General features: G+C 44.0%; 2 protein-coding genes across 4 annotated transcripts in view; both read left to right on the top strand.

The window, feature by feature from the left end:
- CPNE8 (copine 8) overlaps positions 1-27,228 on the top strand; it is a 260,377-nt gene that overhangs the window by 57,212 nt on the left and 175,937 nt on the right. For all 3 annotated transcript variants that reach the window (XM_051850927.3, XM_002712675.6, XM_070049629.2), the window contains exon 4: positions 6,464-6,567. In XM_051850927.3, coding sequence (XP_051706887.3) covers positions 6,464-6,567 — 104 coding nt within the window. The remainder of the gene's footprint in view (positions 1-6,463; positions 6,568-27,228) is intronic.
- On the top strand, positions 8,047-8,625 carry LOC100359205 (cofilin-2). Its single transcript, XM_070049630.2, is given in 3 exon segments — positions 8,047-8,152; positions 8,155-8,295; positions 8,298-8,625. Coding segments are annotated over 3 exon segments (495 nt in total). The 5' UTR covers positions 8,047-8,061; the 3' UTR covers positions 8,561-8,625.

Raw genomic sequence — 27,228 nt, 5'->3', positions numbered from 1 at the left:
GACCAGCTGTGGCTGTGTGTGATGTGAGACCAGCTGTAGCTGTGTGTGATGGGAGGCCCAGCTGCAGCTGTGTGTGATGTGAGACCAGCTGTGGCTGTGTGCGATGTGAGACCAGCTGTGACTGTGTGTGATGTGAGGCCCAGCTGTGGCTGTGTGATGTGAGATCTAGATAAGACCTTCAGTTTTCCTACTTAGAATAAATGAAATTCAGATAGCTGACTTGTGAAAAAAAAAAATCTTGGATCGTGAGTTGTGTCGAGAAGTATGTCTGCCTAGAAGAAGAGGTCGAGGGTTCCCTGGGAAGCCAGTGTTGGTTTTCTGAAAGGAAGAATAAGAGCAAGCGCCTCATCCTTGTGTGGTTGTGTGTGCCTGGGTGTGCGCGTGGTTGGCATTCCTACACAGGTTGGATATTTATAGCTGTAAATTAAGCTTTTCTGCCTGAATGAGTTTTTCTATTCTGTCCGAATATTCTGCCCCCCACATTGACCTCTGGCTCCTGTGTCATCTGGGCACCATCCTGTGTGTATCATGGCTACTAAGATTTAATTATAATAATAGAACAATTGAGTTAAAGATATGCGCTGGCTCCAATGACCTTCTTCCTTCATTGCTTTCACTTCAGTTGACAAATGATGCTGGTGCTTCAGGCCAGGGCTTTAACTCGCTGCGCCACAGCGCCAGTCCCAAGGAAAACTTTCAAAGACTTGCTTGCAAATTGATTTTTGTTTTTCATTTAAAGTTTTACAGGGAACAAGTTTTCATGTTTTAGTAAAATTTTACTTTTTAAAATTGATGAAAAGCTTTCATAATTGGTGAATTAACACTTTCCAGATTTTTAAGTGATAACCTAATACTGTAGTAATACTGTATTGTTATGTAAAAGTGCCAGACTCTCCACATTTCTTGTGCCAGAAAGGATTGTAATCAGCTTTGTAGGTACTTGGGTAATCTGGAAGCATGGGTATTCAGAACAAGACATTTAGGACACAAGTTACAATTCTTAGCAGTGTAGTTGTTTCTGGGTATATTGCCATCAACAAATATTAATAATTATCATTTCTTAAAACTTGAGTCCCTCTGATCCACATAGAATGATATGCAACTGCACATTTTTCAAAGAATCAGGCATGTTTTATTTAGCCGTATAAGACATTAGCTAAGACCTAAATTTTATTTCAGGTCAGAAAGATTAATCACTTGGCTGATAGCTAATATATTCCTGCCTTTGGGAAAGAGCTTGCATATTTCCCATGAGCTAAGCGAGTCATAAGGTACCTGTGAATTTCTTGTTAGTGACAGTTTTCATATTTCATAATATAATGAATTAAAACTAGGAACACTGCTTTAAAAGTTTTAGATTTTCAAAGTAAAACATTCTCATTGTAAGAAATTAGGAACACTCAGAAATGCATAACAAATAAGAAATAATAAGAAGAGATGATAGCTATATTGCTTTGCCATCTTGTTTTTATTTGTGTGTAGTTGATACTATATAACACCTTTAATTTTTTTTGACCTCTGAATAATATATTACTGATACTGCATAGTAAACCAGTTCTCATTTATTTTTAAAGATGTATTTTATTTATTTGATGGGCAGAGTTAAAGACAGAGAGGGTGAGAAATGGAGAAAGACAGTGAACCATCTGCTGGTTCACTCCCAAATGGCTCCAATGGCTGGGGCTGAGCCAGGCTGAAGCCAGGAGCCAGGAGTTGCATCTGGGTCTCCCACATGGGTGCAGGAGCCCAAGTACTTGGGCCATCTCATGCTGATTTTGCAGGCGCACCAACAGGGAGCTGGATCAGAAGTGGAACAGCCTGGACTCAAAGCAGTGCCCACATGGGGGCACATTACGCACTACAGAACAATACGGGCCCCTAATCATTTGTTCTTAAGAAGGTGTAAATCAAACAGGTACATTTGTCCTGTGTAGTACTAGAGGTGAGTCTGGGCTGATGGCACACACGTGGGAACTGGCATTCTGTAGACAAGACTTAAAGCCACAGGAGCTGCCTTAGTCCATTTTGAGCTGCTGCAAAAGAGAGCGTGAGCCTGCACAGTTGATCAGGAATGTAGATTTGTGTTTCACAGTTCTTGAGGCTGAGCAGCCCAAGCTGTCGGTGCTGATATCTGGTGAGAGCCTGTTTGCTGTGTCCTCGTGTGGCCGAAGGTAGAAAGACCAGTGATGCAGAATCCTGTACTGCATGGCACTTCTTTCCTAAGAGCCTCGATCCCATGCACAAAGCAGGCGCCCTTATAATCTGATCGCCTCCTGAAGGCCTGTCCTTTTACTGCAAACACATTGATGACACCTAAGTTTGGACCAGGCTGCGTTGTAGCCATAGCAGGAACAGGTGACGTAACCTAACTGGAAAGTGAGGACAGAGAGATGAGGAAAGACCTGTAACTGCTCTGACAAAAGATGGAATGCTCAGGGTGTGAGGTCTGAGAGCAGGAGGCACATGAAGGGTGTGGTGCATCCGAAGGGAAGTGTGGACACCCGTGTCCAGTGCTGCTGAGAGTTCTGGTGAGATGAGGGCCAAAAAGGGACCAGTGGGTTTAGCAATAAGAAGATCACCAGTGATAGAGCCAAGAGCAATTTCAGCACTGTGTGTCAGAAGCCGTAGTGTAATGGATATAGTCATAATTTATAGATGATCAGCTAAAATCAGAATTGTAATGGCTACACATTAATCTTCACTAGAGATAGCAGATAATTCTCAGCCACCCCGATGGCTGACAAGCCAGTGTTCCATAAAACACAGGCTGGTGGGTGTTGTCATGCGCACAGATCCCAAGGAGCTGCGTGGTAACAACTCAGCAGGCCTTCCCTGGGGCGTTTCACTGTATCTGAATTTCCCTGAGTGTGGGCTGGGAATGAAGTCTGCCTTAGCTGCTGGGGAAATTTGTTTGGGAGTGTTGTGCACTTCCTGTTTGGTGCTCTCTGTCTGGTCTGGAAACCCTTCTGCCAGTTCCATGGAGTTGCTGAAGGGCCATTCTGACAGGTTTGATGCTTCAGCTCCTTGGCCCCTGCACCACTGTTTTCAAGTAAGTGAGCAGATGTGCAGGGCATAGCTGCTTCTGTTTGGCTATGTTCTCTTGTTGTCGTTCTCTTAAAATTAGAGCCCTTGGATAGGTTCATTGTTGGAATTAACGTGTCCTGTATTTATATAGAGGAAGAACTTAGAAAGAATACAGATTTTTATAAAAGATTGATTGATTTATTTACTCATTTATTTGAAAGGCAGAGGGGCTGGTGCTGTGGCACAGTAGGTTAATCTTCTGCATGTGGCACTGGAGTCCCATATGGGTGCCGGTTCTAGTCCCAGCTGCTCCCCTTCCAGTCCAGCTCTCTGCTGTGGCCTGGGAAGGCAGTGGAGGATGGCCCGAGTGCTTGGGCCCTGCAGCCACGTGAGAGGCTGGGAAGAAACATCTGACTCCTGGCTTCGGATCGAAGTTCCGGCCATTGCGGCCATTTGGGTAATGAATCAGCAGAAGGAAGACCTTTCTCTCTGTCTCTCCCTCTCACAGTCTGCAACTCTACCTCTCTAATAAATAAAAATCTTAAAAAAAAAAAATGCAGAGGTGTGGAGGGCAGGGTGAAGCCAGAGAAAGAGAGAGAAAGAGATACTCTATCCACTGATTTACCCCACTAATGCCCACAATGGCTGGGACTGGGCCAGCCTGAAGCCAGGAGCCTGGAACTCCATCTGGGTCATGCACATGGATAGCAGGCATCTAGGTACTTGTGTCATTACCTCTTGGTTCGCAGGGTGTACAGGAGCTAGAATTGGGAGCAGAGTCAGGACTTAAACCTAGACACATCCAGCTTGGGATGTGGGTGTTCCAAGGGATCTGCTAAACACACACCCCATTACTTTATTTTTTATTTTTTTAAAAGATTTATTTACTTATATGAAAGTCAGAGTTAAACAGAGAGAGGAGAGGCACAGAGAGAGAGAGAGATCCTTTTTTTTTTTTGACAGATAGACAGAGAGAGACAGAGAATCGTCTTCCTTCCATTGGTTCACCCGCAAAATGGGCACCATGGCCGGAGCTACGCCAATCCAAAGCCAGGAGCCAGGTGCTTCCTCCTAGTCTCCCATGTGGGTGCAGGGGCCCAAGTACTTGGGCCATCCTCCACTGCATTCCCCAGCCACAGCAGAGAGCTGGATTGGAAGAGAAACAACCGGGACTAGAACCCAGTGCCGATATGGGATGCCAGAGGATTAACCAAGTGAGCCACAGCGCTGGCCCCGAGAGAGAGAGAGAGAGAGATGGATCTTCCATCCGATGGTTCACTCCCCAGATGGACACAACGGCCGGAGCTGTGCCGATCCGAAGCCAGGGTCCAGGAGCTTCTTCCGGGTCTCCCACATGGGTGCAGGGGCCCAAAGACTTGGGCCATCTTCTACTGCTTTCCCAGGCCATAGCAGAGAGCTGGATCAGAAGTGGAGCAGTCGGGTCTCGAATTGGCACTCAAGTGGGATGCCGGTGCTTCATGCCAGGGCATTAACCCGCTGCACCACAATGCCGGCCCCACCCCGTTACTTTAGAGAAGGCAGACACTGTGAGTCCTGTCTTATGGATGGGAGAGTTGAAGCAGACAATCCAACGTCTGCATAGAGTTCCCAGCTGCTGACTTTGGCTTGGCCCAGCCTTAGCTATTGTGTGCATTTGGGGAGGGAACCTCGCTCTCTTGCTCTCTCTCTGTTACTTCTTTTCTGCCACGAGAGTAATCATGACTCTTATATATAAAAAATAAAATATAATTACAAAGTAAAAAATACTAATATGTAAAAACGGCTTGGAACAAAGGAGGTACTCAATATATATGGCTACCGTTAATATTTTGTTGAAAGTAAATACTCAGTATTTTTGCAATGTTGAATTAGACACCTAAGTTCTAGTTTGTATGATATTGGTCCGTGATGAACTATTACCCAGTGTCCTAAGCCACTGTGAATTAGTTATTCTTGGGGACCGTTAGTTGGTAACTGCCCTGGTCAGTCTTTTGTCGTCAAGACTTTGTGCCTGTGGCCTTATCAAAACTTGAGAAAGCTCATGGTTTTCGTGCTTTAGAGGATTAGCATAGTTCTTTTCTTTTCCTATTAAAAAGAGAGTGTTTCCTGGAACTTTAATAAAAGTTGGTTTTCTGATAAGACTGCCTGCTTGATTGGATAATGTTATTCAGAACTAAGGTTAAAATTCCCTCATTAGAATTCTGATAGATGGCAAGAGTGTAAGCCAAGGACAAAAGGGAGAATCAGCATTTCTCTTTGTGCTAAGGCCTGCCTTCCTGTTGAAAGTGGGATTTTCTGCCCTGGTTTCCACTTGTTCTAACATGGACAACCTCATATTTTACAAGTCAAACTGCAACCCAGAACTATAAAAACCTGCAAGATTAGTGGGTCCAGAGCCCAACCTCAGGATACAAAGGCAGAACCCAGCTTCCTTAGTCCAAGGTGTCCTTGGCTGTGCTTTATCAAAAGGAATTCTCTGAATTGAGGGAGTGGCACAGCTGGCTGTAATCACTGGATTCCAGGAGTCATTTGTTTCTCCAGTAGATTACAATCCTGCTGGCCAGTGTTCTTCCAAGGATTTGTTTAGGGGAATTCCATGTCCGTGCAGGGAATTCCAGATTTTCCTTACATGTAAACCTGTGGACCAACTGAAGGCCACCTTCCACCATGAAGTCCTTAGAGACTAAGCCTCACCAACCAAAGGGAAGGCAGGAGTACCACCCACTGACCCAGGACTTGGACACGCGATGAACACGCACCACTCAGCCCCCGTGTCTGTCTGGAAGAGCCTTCACCCCTTATTCCTTGGGGAGCCTCGGAATTAAGCATCAGTTGCCCTGCTCCGTGCCCTGTGCTTTGCCATAAATACCTACTTTTCTCCACCAGCCAGACGTCAGTGATTGACTTTCTGCATGTCTGGCAGGCAGATTCAGTATCCCCAGCTGGCTGGGGGATTGTTGTACAGCAGTCCCATTTTAGTTCTGTAGATACCAAAAGAATTAAAACAAGAGAAGGCAAAACTAACTGATTCTTGGGACAACTGTGTAATAGATTATAAGAAAATTCTCCTGCTTCCTATAAATACTGGGGAATTTAGTGAAACTTATCCTGGGGAAATTGACCCTATCTTCTGAATCTCTGAGTGTGGATTTCACTTCAAAAATCCACAAGAGGGACTTACTTGGGTTGCTCTTTAGGAGTGTTGCATACTTCCTGTTTGGGAGTTTTGCCTGCTTCCTGTTCGGGGGTGTTGCATACTTCCTGTTTGGGAGTTTTGCCTGCTTCCTGTTCGGGGGTGTTGCATACTTCCTGTTTGGGAGTTTTGCCTGCTTCCTGTTCGGGGGTGTTGTGTACTTCCTGTTTGGGAATGTTGTGTACTGTAATTGAAATAAGTAGCCAGACAAGGTCTGATTTTAACCTTTGTTTTCTCTCTCAACAGTTTGGAAGAACTGAAGTAATTGATAATACTTTAAATCCTGATTTCGTAAGAAAATTTATTCTGGACTACTTTTTCGAGGAAAGAGAGAATCTTCGTTTTGACTTGTAAGTTCTACTAAAACTTGCATTAAAACTTATTTTTTAGGACTGCTTGGTAACATCAGTCTGAGCTGTATAGTTTTGCCGGTTACCAGATTCCACTGGCAGGCAATCCATGCACCGTCCCTGGCATTAGCAGTTGGTCAGTGCTCTGCTGGATGGTTCATGTGGCCATTCTCGCAAACCCTGTGTGCCTCAGTGGGTTTCTCCTAAGCTGTGTGTAGACTCCAAATGATGGCTGAGGTCACCAGGGCCCTCTGGTGTTTTTAGCATAAAATATGGATGTCAGCTTAACCTTTGTTTACCAGGATGGTGCAGCCAGCATTTTAAATATTTCTAGTTTTCTTGTTACTTTGATGCCAAATTAGGCCTGTTGGAGCATTACTGTTAAACTCAACTTCTGGTGCAAGGAGAACTTGGAGCCAGAGTGTTTATAAGGTATTAGGAGGTCTTGTTCTGCAGGGGTGGTTGTCAGTTAAACTGTGATGACTTTTGAAGTTATTTGTATGTGGTTTAAAGGAAATCTAGGGGCTGGCATCGAGGTGTAATGGGTAAAGCTGTCTCCTGTGATGCTGGCATCCCATATGGGCACTGGTTTGGGGTTTTGGCTTCTCCACTTCTGATCCAGCTCCTGCTGGAACATCTGGGAAGGTAGCAGAAGATAGCCCAAATTTTGGGCCCCTGCACTCACATGGGAGACCCAGATGAAGCTCCTGGGTTTGGCTTGGTCCAACCGTGGCCTTTGTAGCCATTTGGGGAGTGAACCAGTGGATGAGAGATCTCTGTCTCCCTCTTTCTTTTAAAAGGGGAACTCTGTTGTGGGGAGTGCTACTTTAATAGAGACCAGGAGAAAGAGGAGTGATCTAGGCAGCAGCAGAAGTGAAATGATGGGTGGCAGCCAGTTAATAACAGCTTTAGATGGTGATCTGCCATCAAGGAGACACAACAAGGCCAATCTACCCCCGAATGGCACCTGTTGTCAACATGCGACGTCAGGGCATTGGGCAGTCAGCTGTCATTGAAGAGCCCTGTCAGCTTTGCCAAGAGCATGCCACTGGAAACAGGGCTGCCCTAGGGCTGGACTCCTGGGTCAAAACCTCACACCCTGTTGGCCCCATGCTAAAAAGCCCTGCACTCTGCCCAGCTTCCACAGTAACCCCTGTCATCTGGGGGATGGCCTAGGCCTAGGGTCTGTAGCAATCAGGCAGAGTTGTAGATCTCCTTTTAGAGAGGCCACCTACTTGATACTAACCTCCTATGCTGACCAGCTCTCCCCCAAGGCCAGCTAGGTAATGGAAGTCAACAGGGTGTCTTCCCTAGGGAAGTTCACACCTCCTTTATGATGTCCCATCCATACCCCATGTGAAGAGTTAGCCTCGGGCTGCAGCTCCCGGCATGCCCCGCACTCACGGCCACCCCCGTGCCTACACCTCCTTCAACTCCTCCCAGTGCCACAGTGCCGGAGTCCAAGCCACCACCGCAGCCAAAGCTGTGGGCACTATGGCTTCTGGAGTTACAGTGATTGATGAAGTCATCAAAGTTTTTAATGATATGAAAGTAAAGAAATGTTCTACACAAGAGGAGATCAAAAAAGAAAGAAAGCAGTTCTCTTCTGTTTAAGCGATGACAAAAGACAAATAATTGTAGAGGAAGCAAAGCAGATCTTGGTGGGTGACATTGGTGATACTGTAGAGGACCCCTACACATCTTCTGTGAAGTTGCTACCTCTGAATGATTCCGGTATGCTTTGTACGATGCCACATATGAAACAGAAGAGTCTAAGAAAGAAGACCTAGTGTTTATATCCTGGGGTCCTGAAAGTGCACCTTTGAAAAGCAAGATGATTTATGCTAGCTCTAAAGATGCCATTAAAAAGAAATTTACAGGGATTAAACACGAATGGCAAGTGAGTGGCTTGGATGACATTAAGGACCGTTCAACACTTGGAGAGAAATTGGGAGGCAGTGTAGTAGTTTCACTTGAAGGAAAACCACTATAAAATGACAGTCAAGTGCCATCTGGATCTTAAGGCGTTTCCATTTTTCCAGCTCAGTCCATTGGAATAGTATTTTTTGTTTTTGTTTTTGTTTTTTCTGTTTTTTTTTTCTTTTTCCTTTTTTCCCCTTTCAACTGGGCCCTTCTAACACAATGAATGAAGGAGGCAACATTCATTTAAGCAGCCTATCAGTGGTTGCCATTAGACTGTTGAATGCAGTTACTTTATATAGAACCCAAGGAATGCCTTCCTGTCTTATTTCAGCCAAAAGAACTGGTTAGATGTCTCCTTTGTAGCAAGCACTACAATGAATGTGATTGTCAATGTGAATAGCCAGGAATACTGCAAAGGGTAAGCTAACTGAATGCCTTGCAGGTATTATCCACTGGGCAGAGGGTCAACTTGTTTCAGTATTATTTATAGTTGCACTTGATTGCGAATCTGAGGCTTGAGCGTTCATACACCTCACCTGCCTTGGCCAACCTATTTGCGCGACATGGCAGCATGGATATAACACTGTGCATTAAAAGCACTTTTTTGTAATGAGTTTAATCCCCCCAAAGGAATGCCAATTAAGTTCTGTTAACTGTGTCATCAATTTAGCCTAGTACCTCAGTGTTCATTCCTGTTACCTGCATACCTTCTTAAACGAAATAGCTATTATTAGTGCCTTTTTGTTTTCCATTGAGCGTACACTACTGAATAAGTGTAGGAGTTTTAAGTTTGCCATGTGAGTCTTGCAGCACTAAAGATATTTTGAATATCAGTCATGATGACAATTTCTGTATAAAAGAGCCTTAAGTGGAACGTTGTTTTGAGATCAGACTCCCACCCTCACAACAATGACCACATTGCAATAAAAATTGTGGAATATTAAAAAAAAAAAAAAGAGTGAGATAGGTCTGGGCCTCATGTGTACCTGGGCCAGGCCTCAGTGCCCATTTGGTCATTTGCAAGCCACTCCTCTCAGTTTGTTTGCCTCTCAATGGGAACACTCCCTCCTGGGTTGGACAGCACCTTTCTTAGGGCCTCTAATAGCAATCCGTCCTCAGTTTTAGACCCTGTGTATTTAATCTGCTTGTTAGATCTGTTTGTTCTAGGTAGGAAAATTCTAGATGGCCATGCACACGAAACCTCGAATGGAGACAGTTTCTGTGAGCTGATGCTACGGCCCCTCGAGGCCACCTTCTGCTGGAACCCTGTCCCTGCCCCTACTCAGCAGGAAGAACTCAGCTTCAGTCCTCACCCAAACCCCGGTCAGCGCCAGGTTTCCATAAGCAGAGGGAGGAATGAGGAGCCCAGAGCTAGAAGCAGGTCAGACTGACTCCATCCCATAGCTCCTTGCCAGCACGCACACACTGAACAAAACGAGAGCGTTCTTTATCTTTGGCGGCCAGGATAGGATTCTTGCTTTCCTGTTTCCCCTTTTGTCCCTCTCACTTTGGCCATCTCTTCCACCGTGGACAGTGTTTCTAGTATCTCCTTTTATTCTTTTTTTTTTTTTTTTTTTTACAGGCAGAGTGGACAGTGAGAGAGACAGAGAGAAAGGTCTTCCTCTGCCGTTGATTCACCCTCCAATGGCCGCCGCGGCCAGCGCACCGTGCTGATCCGAAGGCAGGAGCCAGGTGCTTTTCCTGGTCTCCCATGGGGTGCAGGGCCCAAGCACCTGGGCCATCCTCCACTGCACTCCCTGGCCACAGCAGAGAGCTGGCCTGGAAGAGGGGCAACCGGGACAGAATCCGGTGCCCCGACCGGGGCTAGAACCCGGTGTGCCGGCGCCGCTAGGCGGAGGATTAGCCTAGTGAGCTGCGGCGCCGGCCTCCTTTTATTTATTCTCATGATCATAGTGCTCCTATTCCCACCATGTACAGTAACACATTTCATAAGCTCTTCCAGGAAGGAATGACTGCTATACCCCAAGTCATCATGCAGGAACAACGCAAGACTGCTTTTCAATTAGTCGACCCAGAATATAGATACCCATGTCAACACCCTGTATCTGCAGGAGGTGACCGGAAAGAAACCAGCGCCCCATCTCCTTTTCTGTGCTCAGAGCCAGGATAGATGGAGGACAGAAGCCTCAGCCATTTCAGGTTCTTGTTACCCCTGCCTTTATTCAAGAGACCCCTTCAGTCTCACACACTGTTTGTTCCCCACCCCACCCCCTGCATTCTTGCTCAGGTTTGGAAGCCAGAGGGCCAGACTTGAAGAACCTGTATGGGGAAACTCATCTCTGCTTACCGTTCCCCCCCCCCCCCACCAACCTCCACTTCTGGCTCATCCAAGATAAAACAAGGCCCAGCCTGCTGGGGTCTGGGCTTCTGCCATGTGTTCAGTCTGTGTGCACGCTGGCATTTGCTGGACCTCTGCGTGTTTATTTTCTCTGAATTAATTCGATCTGGCTGCCGGTTCATACAATGCCTCCTCTCTGTTCAGCGCCCCTTTTTCTTAAAATTGGTGCCCTATGTGAGGAGGCACCAATCTGCACCTCTTTTTCTTACAGGAAGGTGCAAAAAATATATAAATATATGTATTTGCGTATTTGCTTACTATGTCAAATTCACTAAAGAATACTTATGAATATCAAGTACTTTCAAAAAAATAAATGTTGTGTTCTGTATAGCTGGAAAAAATAAAGTGTGCCATACTAGTACAGGTCATGAATTCTTCTTTGGTCAGTCTGTCAGTCTATCAGTCTCTGATTTGAAACTGGCATAATTTGCATTCCAGTGTATATAAGGGAAGTTCTGTACCGCTGGCCCTGGCTTGCTCTGCCTCCTGCTCAAGTAATCCGAGTGCCTCTGTTACTGAAAATCCTGTCCCAGCCCTGCCTTTGGAGTCTGCAAATATTCATCCTATTTATAAAGCAAAATGCTTTAGGTTTGCATGTGGCTTCTGTTTCATGGAAAACCCCTTTCTAAACAGTAAGAGCAAGTCTCGTGGGAAGAGAAAGTGGAGTGAGGAGTGACGGCTTGCAGACTGTGTCATGGAGGCTGTGCTGATGGTGGTGGTCACAGACTTCAGCATGTAGAATGTGACTTAATTCCCACATTATTCAGCCTTTGTGGCCGTTGTTTGTTCAGAATTTCCTTTCCTCACACCAGCAGGGTGCCCCCTTCATATTTTCTCTTTAACTTCATACTTTACCTCAAACCATTATTTTGATGCTTTGTTCTCTCTCTTTTTCTTTTTCCTCTTATCCTTTGTCTTATTTTTGCTCATTTAAAAGTCATAAAATATTCATTATACAATTTAAATGATGTGGGCATTTAAGTGACAGTTTGTTGTTACTCAAATACAAAAAAAAACTATCAGTGATCCCTTGTGTATTTTGGGAGATTTATATTTAAGCATGTACATATGCATGCAGGATTGGCAATAAATTTGTTTTCTGGGATGTAAAATTTTTTTATAAGTCTGTCTGTGTGACTGTTAGCTTCTTCATTTTAAAGGCTATACAGTTTCCATATGCATTCACAGTTCCCTATACAGTTTAAAAGAATTGTAACTTATGTAATGATACATGCACTGAGAGGCATACTTTCTTGTTTCATATTTCCTCTTACCTGTCGTCTTGCAGTGAGTATCCTTGGTTGCTAATCTTACACACACACACACACATATACACACACACACTGTATTTTCAGAGGATACATTACACTCAGTCAAATTTCAGAAGAAGAAATGGACGAGACTACCCACTGCTGTCCGGCTCTGATTCTTTCAACCAGCTTGGAGGTCCTGTAAGCTATGTTGCTTCCCTGAACTTGGGTTTTAGCTCCTCCTCCTTCCTCTTCCACAGCTGGAGCCTTCCTGCTGCCTGCCAGAGTGTGCATTGGCAGGAAACTGCAGTCAGGAGCACATCCAGGACTGGAACCCAGGCAGTGTGGCATGGGGTGGTCCCAGGGGCAGCTTCACTACCCTGCAGTACGCCCATCCCCCAGCCCTGAGCACTGCTTTTCCAAACCCTTTCTCTGTTTCGGCTGCTCTGTGGGGGGGCAGTCACCACCTGAGCAGCTTGTGCGAGGTGCCTGCGCTCACTGCCGTCCTCCACTTTGGCCCTCCCCGCACTGGCTTCCGCAGCCCCTGTCCTGCTCATCATTCATCTCCTGGTGTCATAACTGGCTGTGCTGGGAACACCTATCTCTGTGTGACGAGAAAATATAAAGGAACACAAATGAGTGTAGATAATTCCATATAAATTCAGCTTCCTAGAAATTAGTCAATTGTAGAAAAATACTGCAGTGTTGAAATGTGAAAACCCATTGCAAAATTGAATAATTTTACTTTTAGAATATATACATACTTGGTTAATTTCAGAAATTTGATTCGTTACATCTCGGTTATATGTTTTCTGAGAAACTGAAAGAATTGGGCTACAAAGGGTTATCTGCAGAAGACCTTACGAAAAGCAATAGTGCATTTTTTAATTCATGTAGTATCTTTGATATCAATTTTTTAATTCTTTTTTTAATTTAGTAAATATAAATTTCCAAAGTACAGTTAATGAATTACAGTGGCTTCCCCCCATAATTTCCCTCCCACTCACACCCCTCCCATCTCCCGCTCCCTCTCCCATTCCATTCACATCAAGATTCATTTTCAATTATCTTTATATACAGAAGATCGATTTAGTATATATTAAGTAAAGATTTCACTTTGATATCATTTTAATGAATTCCCTTTGATTTCCCAGTTACTGGGATATCTCACATGATACTTTCAGCTTCTCAGAAAACGTTTTATTTTTGGCCTAAATAAGCTTGGAAACAGTTTAATATTTTACTACATTAATATGTGTGTGTGTATTTATAGTTCTGAGTGGCTTTTAGAGTTGATTTCCAGGGAGGTGGTATTCCTAACAAAAGTCGTATGTGTTCATTGCAGAAAGTGTGTGGGGTAGAGAAAGGGTAACATGGCCACTGCAGGTCGCCTGTAGGAGCTGTGGGAGTACCCGGTCACCCAGAGAGCCGCTGCCTGTGCTCCACTGTGGCCTTAACACAGCCTGCGGGGGGACCACTGTGCTGAGGAATCCAGCAGTGTGAACTGGCCAGAATAGGGACACAGTGATTTTGGAACTGTCTTGGTTTGAAGATGTCCTTTGGAAACTGATGGCATTATCAGAAAGAGAGAGGAGGAGGGAGAGAGACTGCACTCAGGATTTCTAGTGCTACTGACCCAAATTCTTAGCAGTTCTGGGTCAGCCGTGTTGAGTTTTATTCTGGTTGCTGTGATATGCCTGAGGCCTGTTAAAGGTCAGTTTATCAGCCTTCCTCTTTTTTTTTTTTTTTTTTTTTTTTTTTTGACAGGCAGAGTGGACAGTGAGAGAGAGACAGGGAGAAAGGTCTTCCTTTGCTGTTGGTTCACCCTCCAATGGCCGCTGCGGCCAGCGCACCATGCTGATCCAATGGCAGGAGCCAGGTGCTTCTCCTGGTCTCCCATGGGGTGCAGGGCCCAAGCACTTGGGCCATCCTCCACTGCACTCCCGGGCCACAGCAGAGAGCTGGCCTGGAAGAGGGGCAACCGGGACAGAATCCGGCAACCCGACCGGGACTAGAACCCAGTGTGCCGGCGCCGCAAGGCAGAGGATTAGCCTAGTGAGCCGCGGTGCCGGCCTCAGCCTTCCTCTTACTGTTCTCCTGCCTTCTTGGTCGGAGGTGCGCACGCTCATTCTGGAGACGTGCTCTCTTACCGTGCTGTGCCAGTGGCACAGAGGAAGGCGTGAACTTTGGACAGTCATTTACACTAAGATGATAGTTCTGATAACAGTGGTGGCGCTTTGTCCGTCGCCCTTGTTTTCTGGGTTGTAAGCTCTTTATTGAGGGCATAGCTCTACCAGGGAGTCTTTGGGCTGAATCTACACACAGTGCTCGCCTGTGCTAGAGCTTGGAGAAAGGGCATGGAACCTTTTCCCCTCCAGAACGCTGTGCGGACATTCACATCGACTGCAGCACCCAGCACACTGTTTTCTTCCTTGGTAAACCAGGTGACAGTGATGGGGAGCACCATTACTGCACCCTGCTTACCTGGGACCTGAACACTGGGGGAAAATGTTTTATTTCTTCCAACATGGATCCTGACAAGTGTCAATCCTAATTTTCCCTCCGGTTAAGGGCTTCTTAACAACGTCAAGGATTGATTAATTGACTTGTTGGTCACTTTTGTTTATTTGAGTCACCTTGTTCTGTTTACTCATTTTTAATTCATTTCAGAGGGAGGGAGAGGGCGGAAGGGAGGATAGGTCTTCTGTTCATTTGTTTATTCCCTAGATGAGTGTGGTGGCCATGGCTAGGTCAGGATGAAGCCAAGAACTCAGAACTCAGTGTAGGTCTCGCATTTGGGTGAGCAGGGACCCAACTACTTGAGCCAACACTGCTGCTCCCCGGATGTCCCTTACCAGGGAGCTGGATTGGATGTGACCCATGCACTCTGCATGTGGGATGTGCACATCCACAGTGGTGTCGTAACTGCTGAGCCACAGGGAGTCAGCCGTCGCACTCTGGTAATCATTACAAACGTTTGGCTTTCAGACTTCAGTCCTAGTTCAAAGCTTCCTGTCACCTTGGCTGGAGCTATTGCCCAGCTGCTTCTAGGAGAATGGGGAGGTGGAAAAGCAGGATGGTGGGGAGTGTAGGGGGCACAGACGGGAGTCTCCTGCCTTGTGACAAGGCTAGAGCTTACCTGGGACCCCACTCAGGAGACACACTTCGTGCACCTGCCTGCTTGTCTCTCTCCCTGTGAACCAGGGACTACAGAGGATGTTGTTCTGTGTCCTGCTGCCCTCAGAAAGCACTTCCCAGAACACCCATGGCTTGTCTTTCACTGGCTGCCCCCCCACCCAGGGGAACTCATGGGCCAGTTCTGTAGGGACTGTGACTTCTCACAGGCACCCCAGCTTTGGAAGGCACCCTTAACCTCTCTGCCGTTTCCAGTGGGGAAAGCGGCTGTCCAGTGATGAGTGCTGTGCTGGTCTCAAGCTTGAGCCCTGCCCCGCTGGCCGACCCTGGGGTGAGGGACTGACAGGAGCTCTGAGCTCAGCCCGCGGGGACCCTCCGCATCTCTGTTCCCACTCGGAGCTGTGCTGACTGTTACAGAAATGCTGCGGAAAAAGACAATCAGGATTTGTGACTCTAATGGAAAGCATCATCTTTAAGGTCTACCACCCTGCAGTTCCTTCCTCTGGTAGAAGGGTTTCTACCACAGGATGAAAGTGTTACAGAATCCAGTTGATGGATTTAGCCATGGGCTTTCTGGCTCACCAGGTGCCCCCAACCCCCACCCCGTGCCAGGACGCCATGGCCCTGCGACAGCTCGACTCACACAGACTCACACACGCATTGCAACCATGTGAGGTGCTGCGTCACATTCTCACCTGTCAGAGTGAGCACCGGAGTAGTCTTGGTAATTTTAGGAAAGTTAGAAGGAAAATTCCATTAAAAGAAAAATCATAGTAATTTTGAATGCTTTATTACCCAGCATATTATCTAAATATGTCTTCAGAAGTGAGATAATGGTATTTTTGAGATAATGGTATTTTAAAAGGTTTGTTAAATATAGTGAAAGAGGATTGTATTTGATGATATTTAATTTCTTTGTGGTGCAAACATAAATTCATTTTTAAATTCCTTTTAACTTAACTGAAGATACCATAGTGATTCCTCCTCAATTCACAATAAGCCAGAAGACATTTTCCAACATTGATTCTTTTATTATTGCTCTCATTTTCTCAACACAAGTGCTACCACCAGACAGGCTCTTTAGAAAGAGGGTGAAGAGCTTGGATTTAATGAGCATCTGCAATGTCCCAGACACATGAGGGCACCTGAGAAAGGTTCTGGAAGGAGTGGGTGTTCAGCCTAGCAGTTAAGAGGCTTCCATCTCACAAGGGAGTGCTTTGGTTCCATCCCCAGCGCAGAATCCTGACTCCGGCTTTCTGCTAATACAGAGCCTGGGACGCAGCAACAGTGGTGGCTCAGGTGACTGGGTGCCTGCCACAGGGAAGACCTGGATTGAGTGTCTGGCTCCTGGCTTTGGCCTCAGCCTAGTCCCTGCCGTCCCTGTCCCTGGCATTTAGGAAGTGAACCAACAGAAGGGAACTCTGTGTCTGTCCATCTGTGTATTTGCCTCTCAAATAAACAAATAAAAACAAATTAAAGTGTCAGGGAAAATGGAACTAAAAGATGTTTCTTTTGGTGCAAAGAATTTTTGATTTTTGAAATCTACCATGGGTTTTTCATGATGCGTAGTTCTCACAAATTTTGTGAAGACCTCTTGCATGAATGAGTTGAAAATTTTCTTGCACTGGAATGATTCCATTTTCCATGAAGTTTTTGAAGTCTGCTTATACATGTCACGTGACTAGAATGTCACTGCACATGGGACAGGCGTTAGCTCCATTTCAGGTGAGAACACTGAAAACCCGATCAGTGACTTGCTGGGTGTCACACAAATCCAAGGGAGAGAATTCAAACACTGTTCTAATCACTCTGAAGCTGTCTTTTTTCACAACTGTCATGCTGCTGCCTAACAAAGGAGAAAGTATATTCACTTGGACTATTTAAAATAATTCATATCAAAAACATGCGTTTTTCAGAAGTATGCAGTAAAATTACAAGAAGCTGAAGTAAAACGGTGGAAAGATTTGGTTGATAAAATGGTTCTAAAAGACAGTTTTTAAGAGGCTGATTCCACTCAAGACGAGGGCTGACTCTGTGCTCCTTTATTTACGTCTTTGAAAGGCACAGTCAGAGGGATAGTGAGGGAGAAGGCAAGAACAAGGGGGTAGAGAGACAGCTGGGGACAGCGCTTCTGTCTGCAGGTTTACTCCTCAGCTGCCCTCACTGGCTAGGGTGGTACCACGCTGAAGCTTGGATCCAGGACCTCAGTCCAGGTCTCCCATGTGGGTGGCAGGTACCCACCTGCTGAGCCATCACCTGCTGTCTCCCAGGGTCTGCACGCGCAGGAACGTGGAATCAGGAGCCGGAGCTGGACTTGAACCGGGCACTCTGATAAGGGATGCAGATGTTGGAACCGGCATCTTAAAGCTAATCCAAATGCCTACCCTTGTAGGTCGATTCTTTTTGTATATTTTATAGATAATAATGCACATATATAAGTATACATATATTTATGTAATATATATTTTATGTTTTAATTAACAATTATGTTTATGGCCATAGAGTAATATTTAATACATGCACATTTATCAAACACAGTAACCAGCATTTTCTCCCTGACATTTCTTTGTGATTGGTGGCTAGAGGTGCTTTCTATTTGTTCATATAGTGTATACTGCTTTATTATGAACTGTGGTTTCCCCACGGTGCTGTGTGAAACTAGGAACTAATTCCTTTGCTGTAACTCTGATTTGGTACCCATTATCAGAACTCTGTCTGTAACTCCCACCCCCTCAACCTCTGATGATCACCAGTCAATGTTAAGATTGTGCTTTTGGGCCAGCGCCATGGCTCACTAGGCTAATCCTCTGCCTTGTGGCGCCAGCATACCGGGTTCTAGTCCCGGTCAGGGCGCCGGATTCTGTCCTGGTTGCCCCTCTTCCAGGCCAGCTCTCTGCTGTGGCCCGGGAGTGCAGTGGAGGATGGCCCAAGTGCTTGGGCCCTGCACCCCATGGGAGACCAGGAGAAGCACCTGGCTCCTGCCTTCGGATCAGCGCAGTGCGCCGGCCACGGTGGCCATTGGAGAGTGAACCAATGGCAAAGGAAGACCTATCTCTCTGTCTCTCTCTCACTGTCCACTCTGCCTGTCAAAAAAAAAAAAAAATGTGCTTTTGTTTTTGTTTTTATTTTTGCTCCTGTATTTGAAGTAGAACCTGTAGTACACGTCTTTGCATCTGGCTTATTCCACTTTATGTGGTGTCCTCCAGTTGCATTTATTTTGCTGTAAATGAGATGATTCATTTCTTTGTTAGATCTGAGTAGTGTTCCATCATGTACATACACCATATTGATATGCTGATGGGCACCTTGGTTGATGCCAGGCTTTGGCTCTTGTGAACCATGCCTCACTGTCTCTCTGTTACAGTAATTCCATGTCTTTTGGATCCAGTAGTGGGACTGCTGGATCATTGGCAGTTCCATTTGTAGTTGTTTAAGAAATCTCCCTACTGTTTTCCGCAGTGGCTGCACTAATTTATGCCATTTCCAGCAGTGTTCAGGGGCTCTCCTTTTTCCACAGCCTCACCAGCAGTTGTTACTTTCTATATTGTGGGTAATAGCCATCTGACAGTGGTACGATGATTGATCTTGTGGTTTGGATTTGGGTTTTCCTAATGGCTAACGACACTGTGCGTTTTTATATGTTTCAATGGACCATTTATTTTTCTTCTTTTGCTAAGTGTCTCTTCAGGTTCTTTTGCCCATTTCTTAATTGGTTTGGTTGTTTTTGGAGTTGCTAATGTATTTTTTTTTTTTTGACAGGCCGAGTGGACAGTGAGAGAGAGAGACAGAGAGAAAGGTCTTCCTTTGCCGTTGGTTCACTCTCCAATGGCCGCTGCGGCCAGCGCACCGCGCTGATCCGAAGGCAGGAGCCAGGTGCTTCTCCTGGTCTCCCATGGGGTGCAGGGCCCAAGCACTTGGGCCATCCTCCACTGCACTCCCGGGCCACAGCAGAGAGCTGGTCTGGAAGAGGGGCAACCGGGACAGAATCCGGCGCCCCGACCGGGACTAGAACCTGGTGTGCTGGCGCCGCTAGGCGGAGGATTAGCCTAGTGAGCTGCGGCACTGGCCGCTAATGTATTATGATGTGAATCCTTTGTTAGAGAAGTAGCTTGCAAATATTTTCTCCTTTTCTGTTGGATGTCTCTTTGTTGTCTGTTTACATTGCTGTGTAGACTTTTCTGTGTTTCACTTTTGTTGTCTGTGCTTTTGGTGTCTTCTTCAAAAAATCATTGCCTACACCACGGTCTTGAAGAATTTGTTTTCTGCTTGTAATTTCGTAGTTTTGGGTATTATGTTTAACTGATACATCTTAGGTTGATTTTTATGTGGCTTGAGGTAGAGAAGTAATTATGTTGTTTGATGTATGTATTCCAGTTTGCCAGCACCCATTATTGAAAGGATTATCCTTTCTGCAGTGTAAGTTTTTTGCACCTTTGTCAAAAATCAGCAGGCTGTATGTACATGGATTAATTTTTGTGTTCTGTTGATCTATGTGTCAGTTTTTATGCCCATACTATGCTGTCTTAATTACTGCAGCATTGTAGTATGCAGTAGGTAGTATTTTGTTGCCTCCAGCTTTATGTTTTTTTAGTTAAGAATAACATTGGCTATTCTGGGTCTTCTGTGGTTCCATATGAATTTTAGGGTTGTTTTTCTAATTCTGTAAAAAAGTTAGTATTTTGATAGGGATTGCTTTTAATTCTGTAAAGAATGTTACTGGTATTTTGATAGGGATTGCATCATGCTTGTAGTTTTCTTTAGGTAGTAAGACCTTTTAGCAACATTAATTCTTCTAGTCCTTGAACAAGGAATATTCTCATTTTTTCAAATCTCAACAGATATATAGTATAGTGATAGTCCCTCCTTCCTTCCTTCCCCTCTCTCATTGCTACCCTCCCTTCTTCACCATGTCTTTCCTTTTTTTTTTTTTTTTTAGCTTTTGAGATACAGTATTATAATTTACCTTAGAGTAGAAGGGCTTCATGCTTCACCAGATAAGAAGTTCAACAAGTAAAAAGAAAAAAGACCCTAGTTTAGTGGGACTGTAAGTAATCACTATAAATAATAATTGAATGGAAAAATGACCATTTCACCTATATGCAGTGAATTTTACAGTAATCCCGGATCATTCAGTTATAGTAGTTTAACATTCTTAACCGCTGGATTGATAAAGGTATAAAACAAGGTTTTACAAAACTCTGTTTGCAGCTGTACTGCATTTTCCCCCCTTTGGTATAACGATTTCGTGTCTTTTGGTTCTATGCCCAGTGGTGGGATTGCTGGATCACATTGTAGGAAATGTGCCTGCCTGAGACCACCTGCCCACCACAGGGTGGACTCAGGAATCTGCAGGAAGCAGACAGCCAGGAGCAGCGCCCACTGGTGCAAGCAGGCCAGCATTCTCAGGCCCCCAGGTCTTTCACCCTGCCCTGCAAAGGCCCCTCCCCCCGTTTCTCTTTGGTTAACCCTGTAGGGCACCTGAGATGGGGAGTGGGCACCCAGACCTGTGGCTGGGCACGTAGAAGGGAATGGGGTTTTGTCTGGGGTTGGCAGGTATAACAACACAGGGGTGGGGACTTGGGATGAGAGCTACATCCAGAAGGGTGTTTTGTACTGATACGGGAAACTGGCCCCAACAGTGACCCTGTGGTCACTGGTTAGACAGAGGTGGGGTGTTGGTTACACACACACACACGTAACAAGACCTGTGCAGCAAGCTCAGCAGTTAACCTGATCAGGCCTGATACATGGCCGTACTGAGGCTAAATACAATTTTTATGAAAATATACCGTAGAGCCATTTCTAACCATATGGCTGGTCCATTTCTAGTTTGTTAAGACCTCTCCATACTGTTTGCTACAGTGGCTGCACTAATGTACGTTCACACCAGCAGTGTATAAGTGTTCCCTTTGTCCCCACATCCTCACCAGCATTTGTTGCTTGTTGTTGACTGAATGAAAGCCATTCTGACTGGGGTGAGGTGAAACCTCATGGTGGTTTTGATTTGCATTTCCTTGATGGCTGTTGACATTGAGCATTTTTTCATATAATTATTGGCCATTTGTATTTCTTTTGAGAACTGTTTATTGACGTTCTTTGCCAGTTTCTTTACTGAATTGGTTGTTGATTTGTTGTTGACTTTTGAAGTTGCTGATTTTTCTGAATAGTAATCCTTTCTTGGGTAGGTAGCTTGTAAGTATGCCCATCTGATGGACTGCACTTTGTTGATCATTCTCTCTGCTGTGCAGAATCTTCTAAATGTGATGCAATTCCATTTGTTTAGTTTTGCTTTTGTTGCCTTTCAGTGTTTTATAATTTTGATTGTAGAGACTTTTTCACTTGTTGGGTTGAATTTATTCCCCAATATTGAATTTTTTGTTGCTTTTGAGAATGGGATTTTTTTTCTTGATTTTGCTTTCAGCAAGATCATAGTTTGCATATAAAAATGTTATTGGTTGTCTGTGTATATTTTGTGTTCCTTGGCTTTAATGAATTTGTCAGTTCTAACAGCTTTTGGGTGAACTGAATAGGTTTTTTGATCTACATAATCATGACTGGATATTTTCACTTCTTATTCCAATGCTATTTATGTCTTTTTCATCCCTAGTTATTCTTGCAGTACCGCACTCAATAACAGTAGAGAACATTAGAGCGTGTACACACACTTGTGTTCTGGATTTTTAGGCACTGCTCCCCCTTCTCCTGTTCAGCATGGATGTGGTTTCTCACATAGAGCCTGTGCATTGTTGAGGTACATTGCTTCTACACCTAATTTGTTGAGTTTTTTGTTTGTTCGTCTATCATAAGAGGTACTTAATTATACCAAATGCTTTTCTTGTGTATATTGAAACAGTCGTATAGTTTTTGTTCATTCTGTTGATGTGATTTATTACATTTGTCAGTTTCCTGATACTGAACCAGCTTTGTGTCCTGGGATGAATCCTACTTGATCCTGATGTATGGTTGTTTTTGATGTTGTGGTGTTTTCAGTCTACAAATATTTTCTTGAGAATTTTTGTATTTGTGTTCATCAAGGTTATTTTTTAAAATTTTTTTTTTGACAGGCAGAGTTAGACAGTGAGAGAAAGAGACAGAGAGAAAGGTCTTCCTTCCATTGGTTCACCCCCCAAATGGCCCCACGCCAATCCAAAGCCAGGAGCCAGGTACTTCCTCTTGCAGGTGCAGGGCCCAAGCACTTGGGCCATCCTCCACTGCCTTCCCGGGCCACAGCAGAGAGCTAGACTGGAAGAAGAGCAACCAGGACAGAATCCGGCACCCCAACTGGGACTAGAACCTGGTGTGCCGGTGCCGCAGGCGGAGGATTAGCCTAGTGAGCCACGGCGCTGGCCCATCAAGGTTATTGCTCTGTAGTTTTTCTTTTGTGTTATAGCTTTGTTTTGTGTTTGTGTTGGAGTAATGCTGGCCTTATCAAATGAATTTGGCAGAGTTCTATCCTTAATATTTTGGGTTAGTTTGAGAAATATTAGAGTCAGTTACCCTTTAAATGTTTCGCATAACCCACTTGTAAAGCCATCAGTTCCTGGACTTTTTCCTTTTTAAGTTTTTATTTATTCATTTTAATTTTTCCCCAAAAGAAACACTTATTTAACAAGTACAACTTTCATAAGTACAACTTCAGGAATATAGTGATTGTTCCCATCATACCCTCCCACCTGAACTCCCACCCCAACTCATCCTCCCTTTCCCATTCCAATCCCATTCTCCATTAAGAAAAAAATAAATAAAACTGTTCCCTGATGATTAAGACTAGGACTGTTCAAGTCATTGCTTCTCAAAATGTCAATTTCACATCTACAGGTTTCCTTTTAGGTGCTCAGTTAGTTATCACAGATCAAGAAGAACGTATGATATTTGTCCCTTTGTGACTGGCTTAGTTCACTAAGTATGATGTTTTCCAGATGCTTCCGTTTTATTGCAGATGACTGGATTTCATTTTTTTTTTACCTCTGTATAGTATTCCATAGAGTGCATATCCCATAATTTCTTTACCCAGTATTCAGTTGGCAGGCATTTGGGTTGATTCTGTGTCTTAGCTATTGTAAATTGAGTTGCAATAAACATGGGGGTGCAGATAGCTCTTTTATTTGCCGAATTCATTTCCCTTGGGTAAATTCTGAGGAGTGGGATGGCTGGATCGTGTAGTAGGGCTATGTTCAGATTTCTGAGGAATCTCCAAACTGACTTCCATAGTGGCTTTACCAGTTTGCATTCCCACCAAACAGTGAATTAGTGTGCCTTTTTCCCCACATCCTCACCAGTGTTTGTTGTTAGTTGATTTCCGTATGAAACCCATTCTAACTGGGTTAGATGAAGCTTCATTGTGGTTTTGATTTGCATTTCCCTGATGGCTAGGGATCCTGACTATTTTTTCATGTGTCTGTTGGCCATTTGAATTTCTCTTTTGAAAAATGTCTGTTTAAGTCCTTTGCCCATTTCTTAACTGGGTTGTTTGTTTAGTTGTTGTTGAGTTTCTTGATCTCTTTGTTTATTCTGGTTATTAATCCTTTATCAGTTGCATAGATTGCAAGTAATTTCTCCCACTCTGTCAGTTGCCTCTTCACTTTCCTTAATGTTTCTCCTGCATTACAGAAACTTCTCTATTTGATGTAATCCCATTTGTTAATTTTGAATTTGACTGCCTGTGCCTCTGGGGTCTTTTCCAAGACCTCTTTGCCTGTGCAAGTGTCTTGCAGGGTTTCCCTATTGTTCTCTAGTAATTTGAAGGTATCAGATCCTAGATTGAGGTCTTCAGTCTGTTTTGAATGAATTTTCATGTCAGGTGTAGGGTAGGGGTCCTGCTTCATACTCCTGCATGTGGAAATCCAGTTTTCCCAGCACCTTTGTTGAAGAGACTGTCCTTGCTCCAGGGGTTGATTTTAGTTCCTTGGTCGAATATAAGTTGGTTGTAGAGGCTTGGATTGATTTCTGGCATTTCTTTTTCATTACATTGGTCTCTCCTTCTGTTTTTGTAGCAGTACCAGGCTGTTTTGATTACAGCTGCCTTGTAGTATGTCTTGAAATCTGGTATTGTGATGCCTCCCGCTTTGTTTTTGTTGTACAAGATTGCTTTAGCTATTCGAGGTCTCCCAAGTTTCCAGATGGATTTAAGCATCATTTTTTTCTAGATCTGAGAAGAATGTTGGTAGCTTTGGGATCCGCATGGAAGGAAGGCCTATACTTCGGGAATGGAGAAGTCCCTAGCTGTACTTCCAGGGAAGAAAAGTCCTTGTCAAGGGCCCCACAGGTGCCTAAAGGTCAACCAGTGAGGATCAGAGCCGCCTCAACCTTTAACCCCCATGCCCTGAATCTATAAAAGGAGCCCTCCCAATCTCTGATGTGCGACTTCCCCGGCCCCTGCTCTGTTGGGACCGGTGAACCTCGCCTGGGAGCGGAACCCCAATAAAAGCCTGTGAATTAATTGATTCATCTGCCTGGGAAGATTTGTTATGCACTGGACACCTTGCAAGTGTCTTTGGTATTTTGATTGGTATTGCATTCAATCTGTAGATTGCTTTCGAAAGAATAGACACTTTGATGATATTGATTCTTCTAATCCATGAACATGGAAGATTTTTCCATTTTTTTTTTTTGTATCTTCTATTTCTTTCTTTAATGTTTTGTAATTCTCATCATAAAGATCTTTGACATCCTTGGTTAAATTATTCCAAGGTATTTGATTTTTTTTTGTAGCTATTGTGAATGAGATTGCTCTTATAAGTTCTTTCTCAGCCGTGGCATTGTCTGTGTACACAAGGCTGTTGATTTTTATGTACTGATTTTATATCCTGCTACATCACCAGACTCTTCTATGAGTTGCAGACTCTCTTATGAGTTCCAATGGTCTCTTGGTGGAGTCTTTTGGATGCCCTATATATATAATCATGTCATCTGCAAATAGGGATAGTTTGACTTCCTCATTCCAATTTGAATTCCTTCGATTTCTTTTTCTTGTCTAGTGGCTCTGGCTAAAACTTCCAGTACTGTATTGAATAGCAGTGGTGAGAGTGGGCATCCTTGTCTGGTACCGGATCTCAGTGGAAATGCTTCCAACTTTCCCCCCTTCAGTAGGATGCTGACCATGGGTTTGTCATAAATTGCCTTGATGGTGTTGAGGGATGTTCCTTCTACACTCAGTTTGCTTAGTTTTCATCACATTTTATCAAATGCTTTCTCTTGGGTCTTTCTTGTTTGGAGGATCCTTTTTACTGATTCACTTTCCGTGCTGTTTATGGGTCTGTTTAGGTTTTCTGTGTCTTCATGGCTCAATTTAGGTAAGTGGTATATGTCCAGGAATCTATCCATTTCTTCTAGGTTTCCCAGTTTGTTGGCATAGAGCTCTTTGTAGTAATTTCTGATGATTCTTTTTATTTCTGTGGTGTCTGTTACATTTCCTTTTTTGTCTCTAATTTTATTGATTTGGCTCTTCACTCTCCTTTTTTTGGTTAGTTGGGCCAATGGTCATTTTTGTTTATTTTTTTAAAAACAAGCTCTTAATTTTAGTTAAGGCGTACACATTTTACGCATTTCATATATTCAGATTTAGGAAGAAAGTGACTCTTTCTTTGATGGGAGGCTTCTAATTAGTACTTCAGTCTTGTCTGTTTATATTATTTTCTGTAGTTTCTTGAATTAATCTTGGTAGATTGTATGCGTATGGGAATTTATCAGTTTCTTTGAGGTTTTCCAATTTGTTTACTTTTATTCATATTATCTTACAATCCTTTTCTGTAGTATCAGCTGTAATGTCTGTGATTTTATTTCCAGTTTTATATATTAGAAATTTTCTTCCTCTGTTTTTATAAGTGTGGTTAAAAGATTGTCTATTTTATTTACATTTTGAGAAAGGGCTTTTAGGGGCTGTCTATGTGCTGCAGAGGGGATTCGCTGCTCCTTGTGATGCCAGCATCCCACATCAGAGTGCTTGTTTGGGTCCTGGCTGTTCCTCTTCTGATGAAGCTTCCTGTCAATGTACCTGGGAAAGCAGCAGGAATGGAGACCAGGATGGAGCTCCTGGCTCCTGGCTCTGGCCTAAACCGGACCTGGTTGATGGAAGAGCTCCTCATTACTCTGCCTTGCGTTTGTGGCTCTTTTTATATTGTTTATTTGCTGTCAGTTTCATTTATTTCTCTACTTATTCTTACTATTGCTTGTGTCTTGCTAATTTGGGATTTGGTTTATTCTTGCTTTTCTAAGTCTTTAAAATGCATATTTTACATTTTCATTTCGTTTCAAGAAATGTTTTGATTTATTTTTCTTTGGCCCTTAAGGAGCGTGGCTGTAATTGCTGTGTATTTGTAAATTTTTAATTTTTATTGGTTTCTAGTCTTATGCATTTGTGGAAAGACACATGATACGGTTTATCAATTTTTAAGAATTTACCGAGGCTTGATTTCTGGCCTCAGTTGTGGTCTGTTCTAAAAATGTTCCTGGTGAGATGAGAACATGTGTTCTCCAGCCGTTGGTTGACGTGTTCTGTAACTGCCTCTTAGGCCCATTTGCTCTACAGTGCGGCTCAGCTCTTTGTTGATTTTCTGTGTGGATGATGTGTCCATTGTCAACAGTGATGTGTTGAAGTCTCCTGCTGCTACTGTATTGGAGTCTGTCTCTTCCTCTAAGTCTAATAGGATTAGCTATAGATACCTGGATGGTTTTGTTTTGGGTGCCTATATATTTTTGGTTGTTATGTCTTCTTTCTTTATGGATCCTCTTATTGACATTTCTTTTTTTGTCTCTTTATGACTTTTGACATCGTTTGTTTGATCTGATGTGAGCATGGGCTCTGCAGCTCAGTTTTGGTTCCGTTTGTGTGGTGCGTCTTTCTCCAGCCCTTGTCTTTTAGTCTTCTTACCTGAGAAGTGAATGTCTTGCAGGCAGCATGTAATCACAGGCAGCATATAGTTAGGTGTTGGTTTTTAAATTCCATTTACCCAACTATGTCTTGTGACGAGGGAATTTAATCCATTCACACTCAGT

The sequence above is a fragment of the Oryctolagus cuniculus genome, chromosome 9 (assembly GCF_051225735.1).
Source record: "Oryctolagus cuniculus isolate XC-2025 breed Fujian yellow rabbit chromosome 9, ASM5122573v1, whole genome shotgun sequence".
Lineage (NCBI taxonomy): Eukaryota > Metazoa > Chordata > Mammalia > Lagomorpha > Leporidae > Oryctolagus > Oryctolagus cuniculus.
The sequence above is the reverse complement of the archived record's forward strand: the minus strand, read 5'-3'. Positions and strand labels throughout refer to the sequence as shown.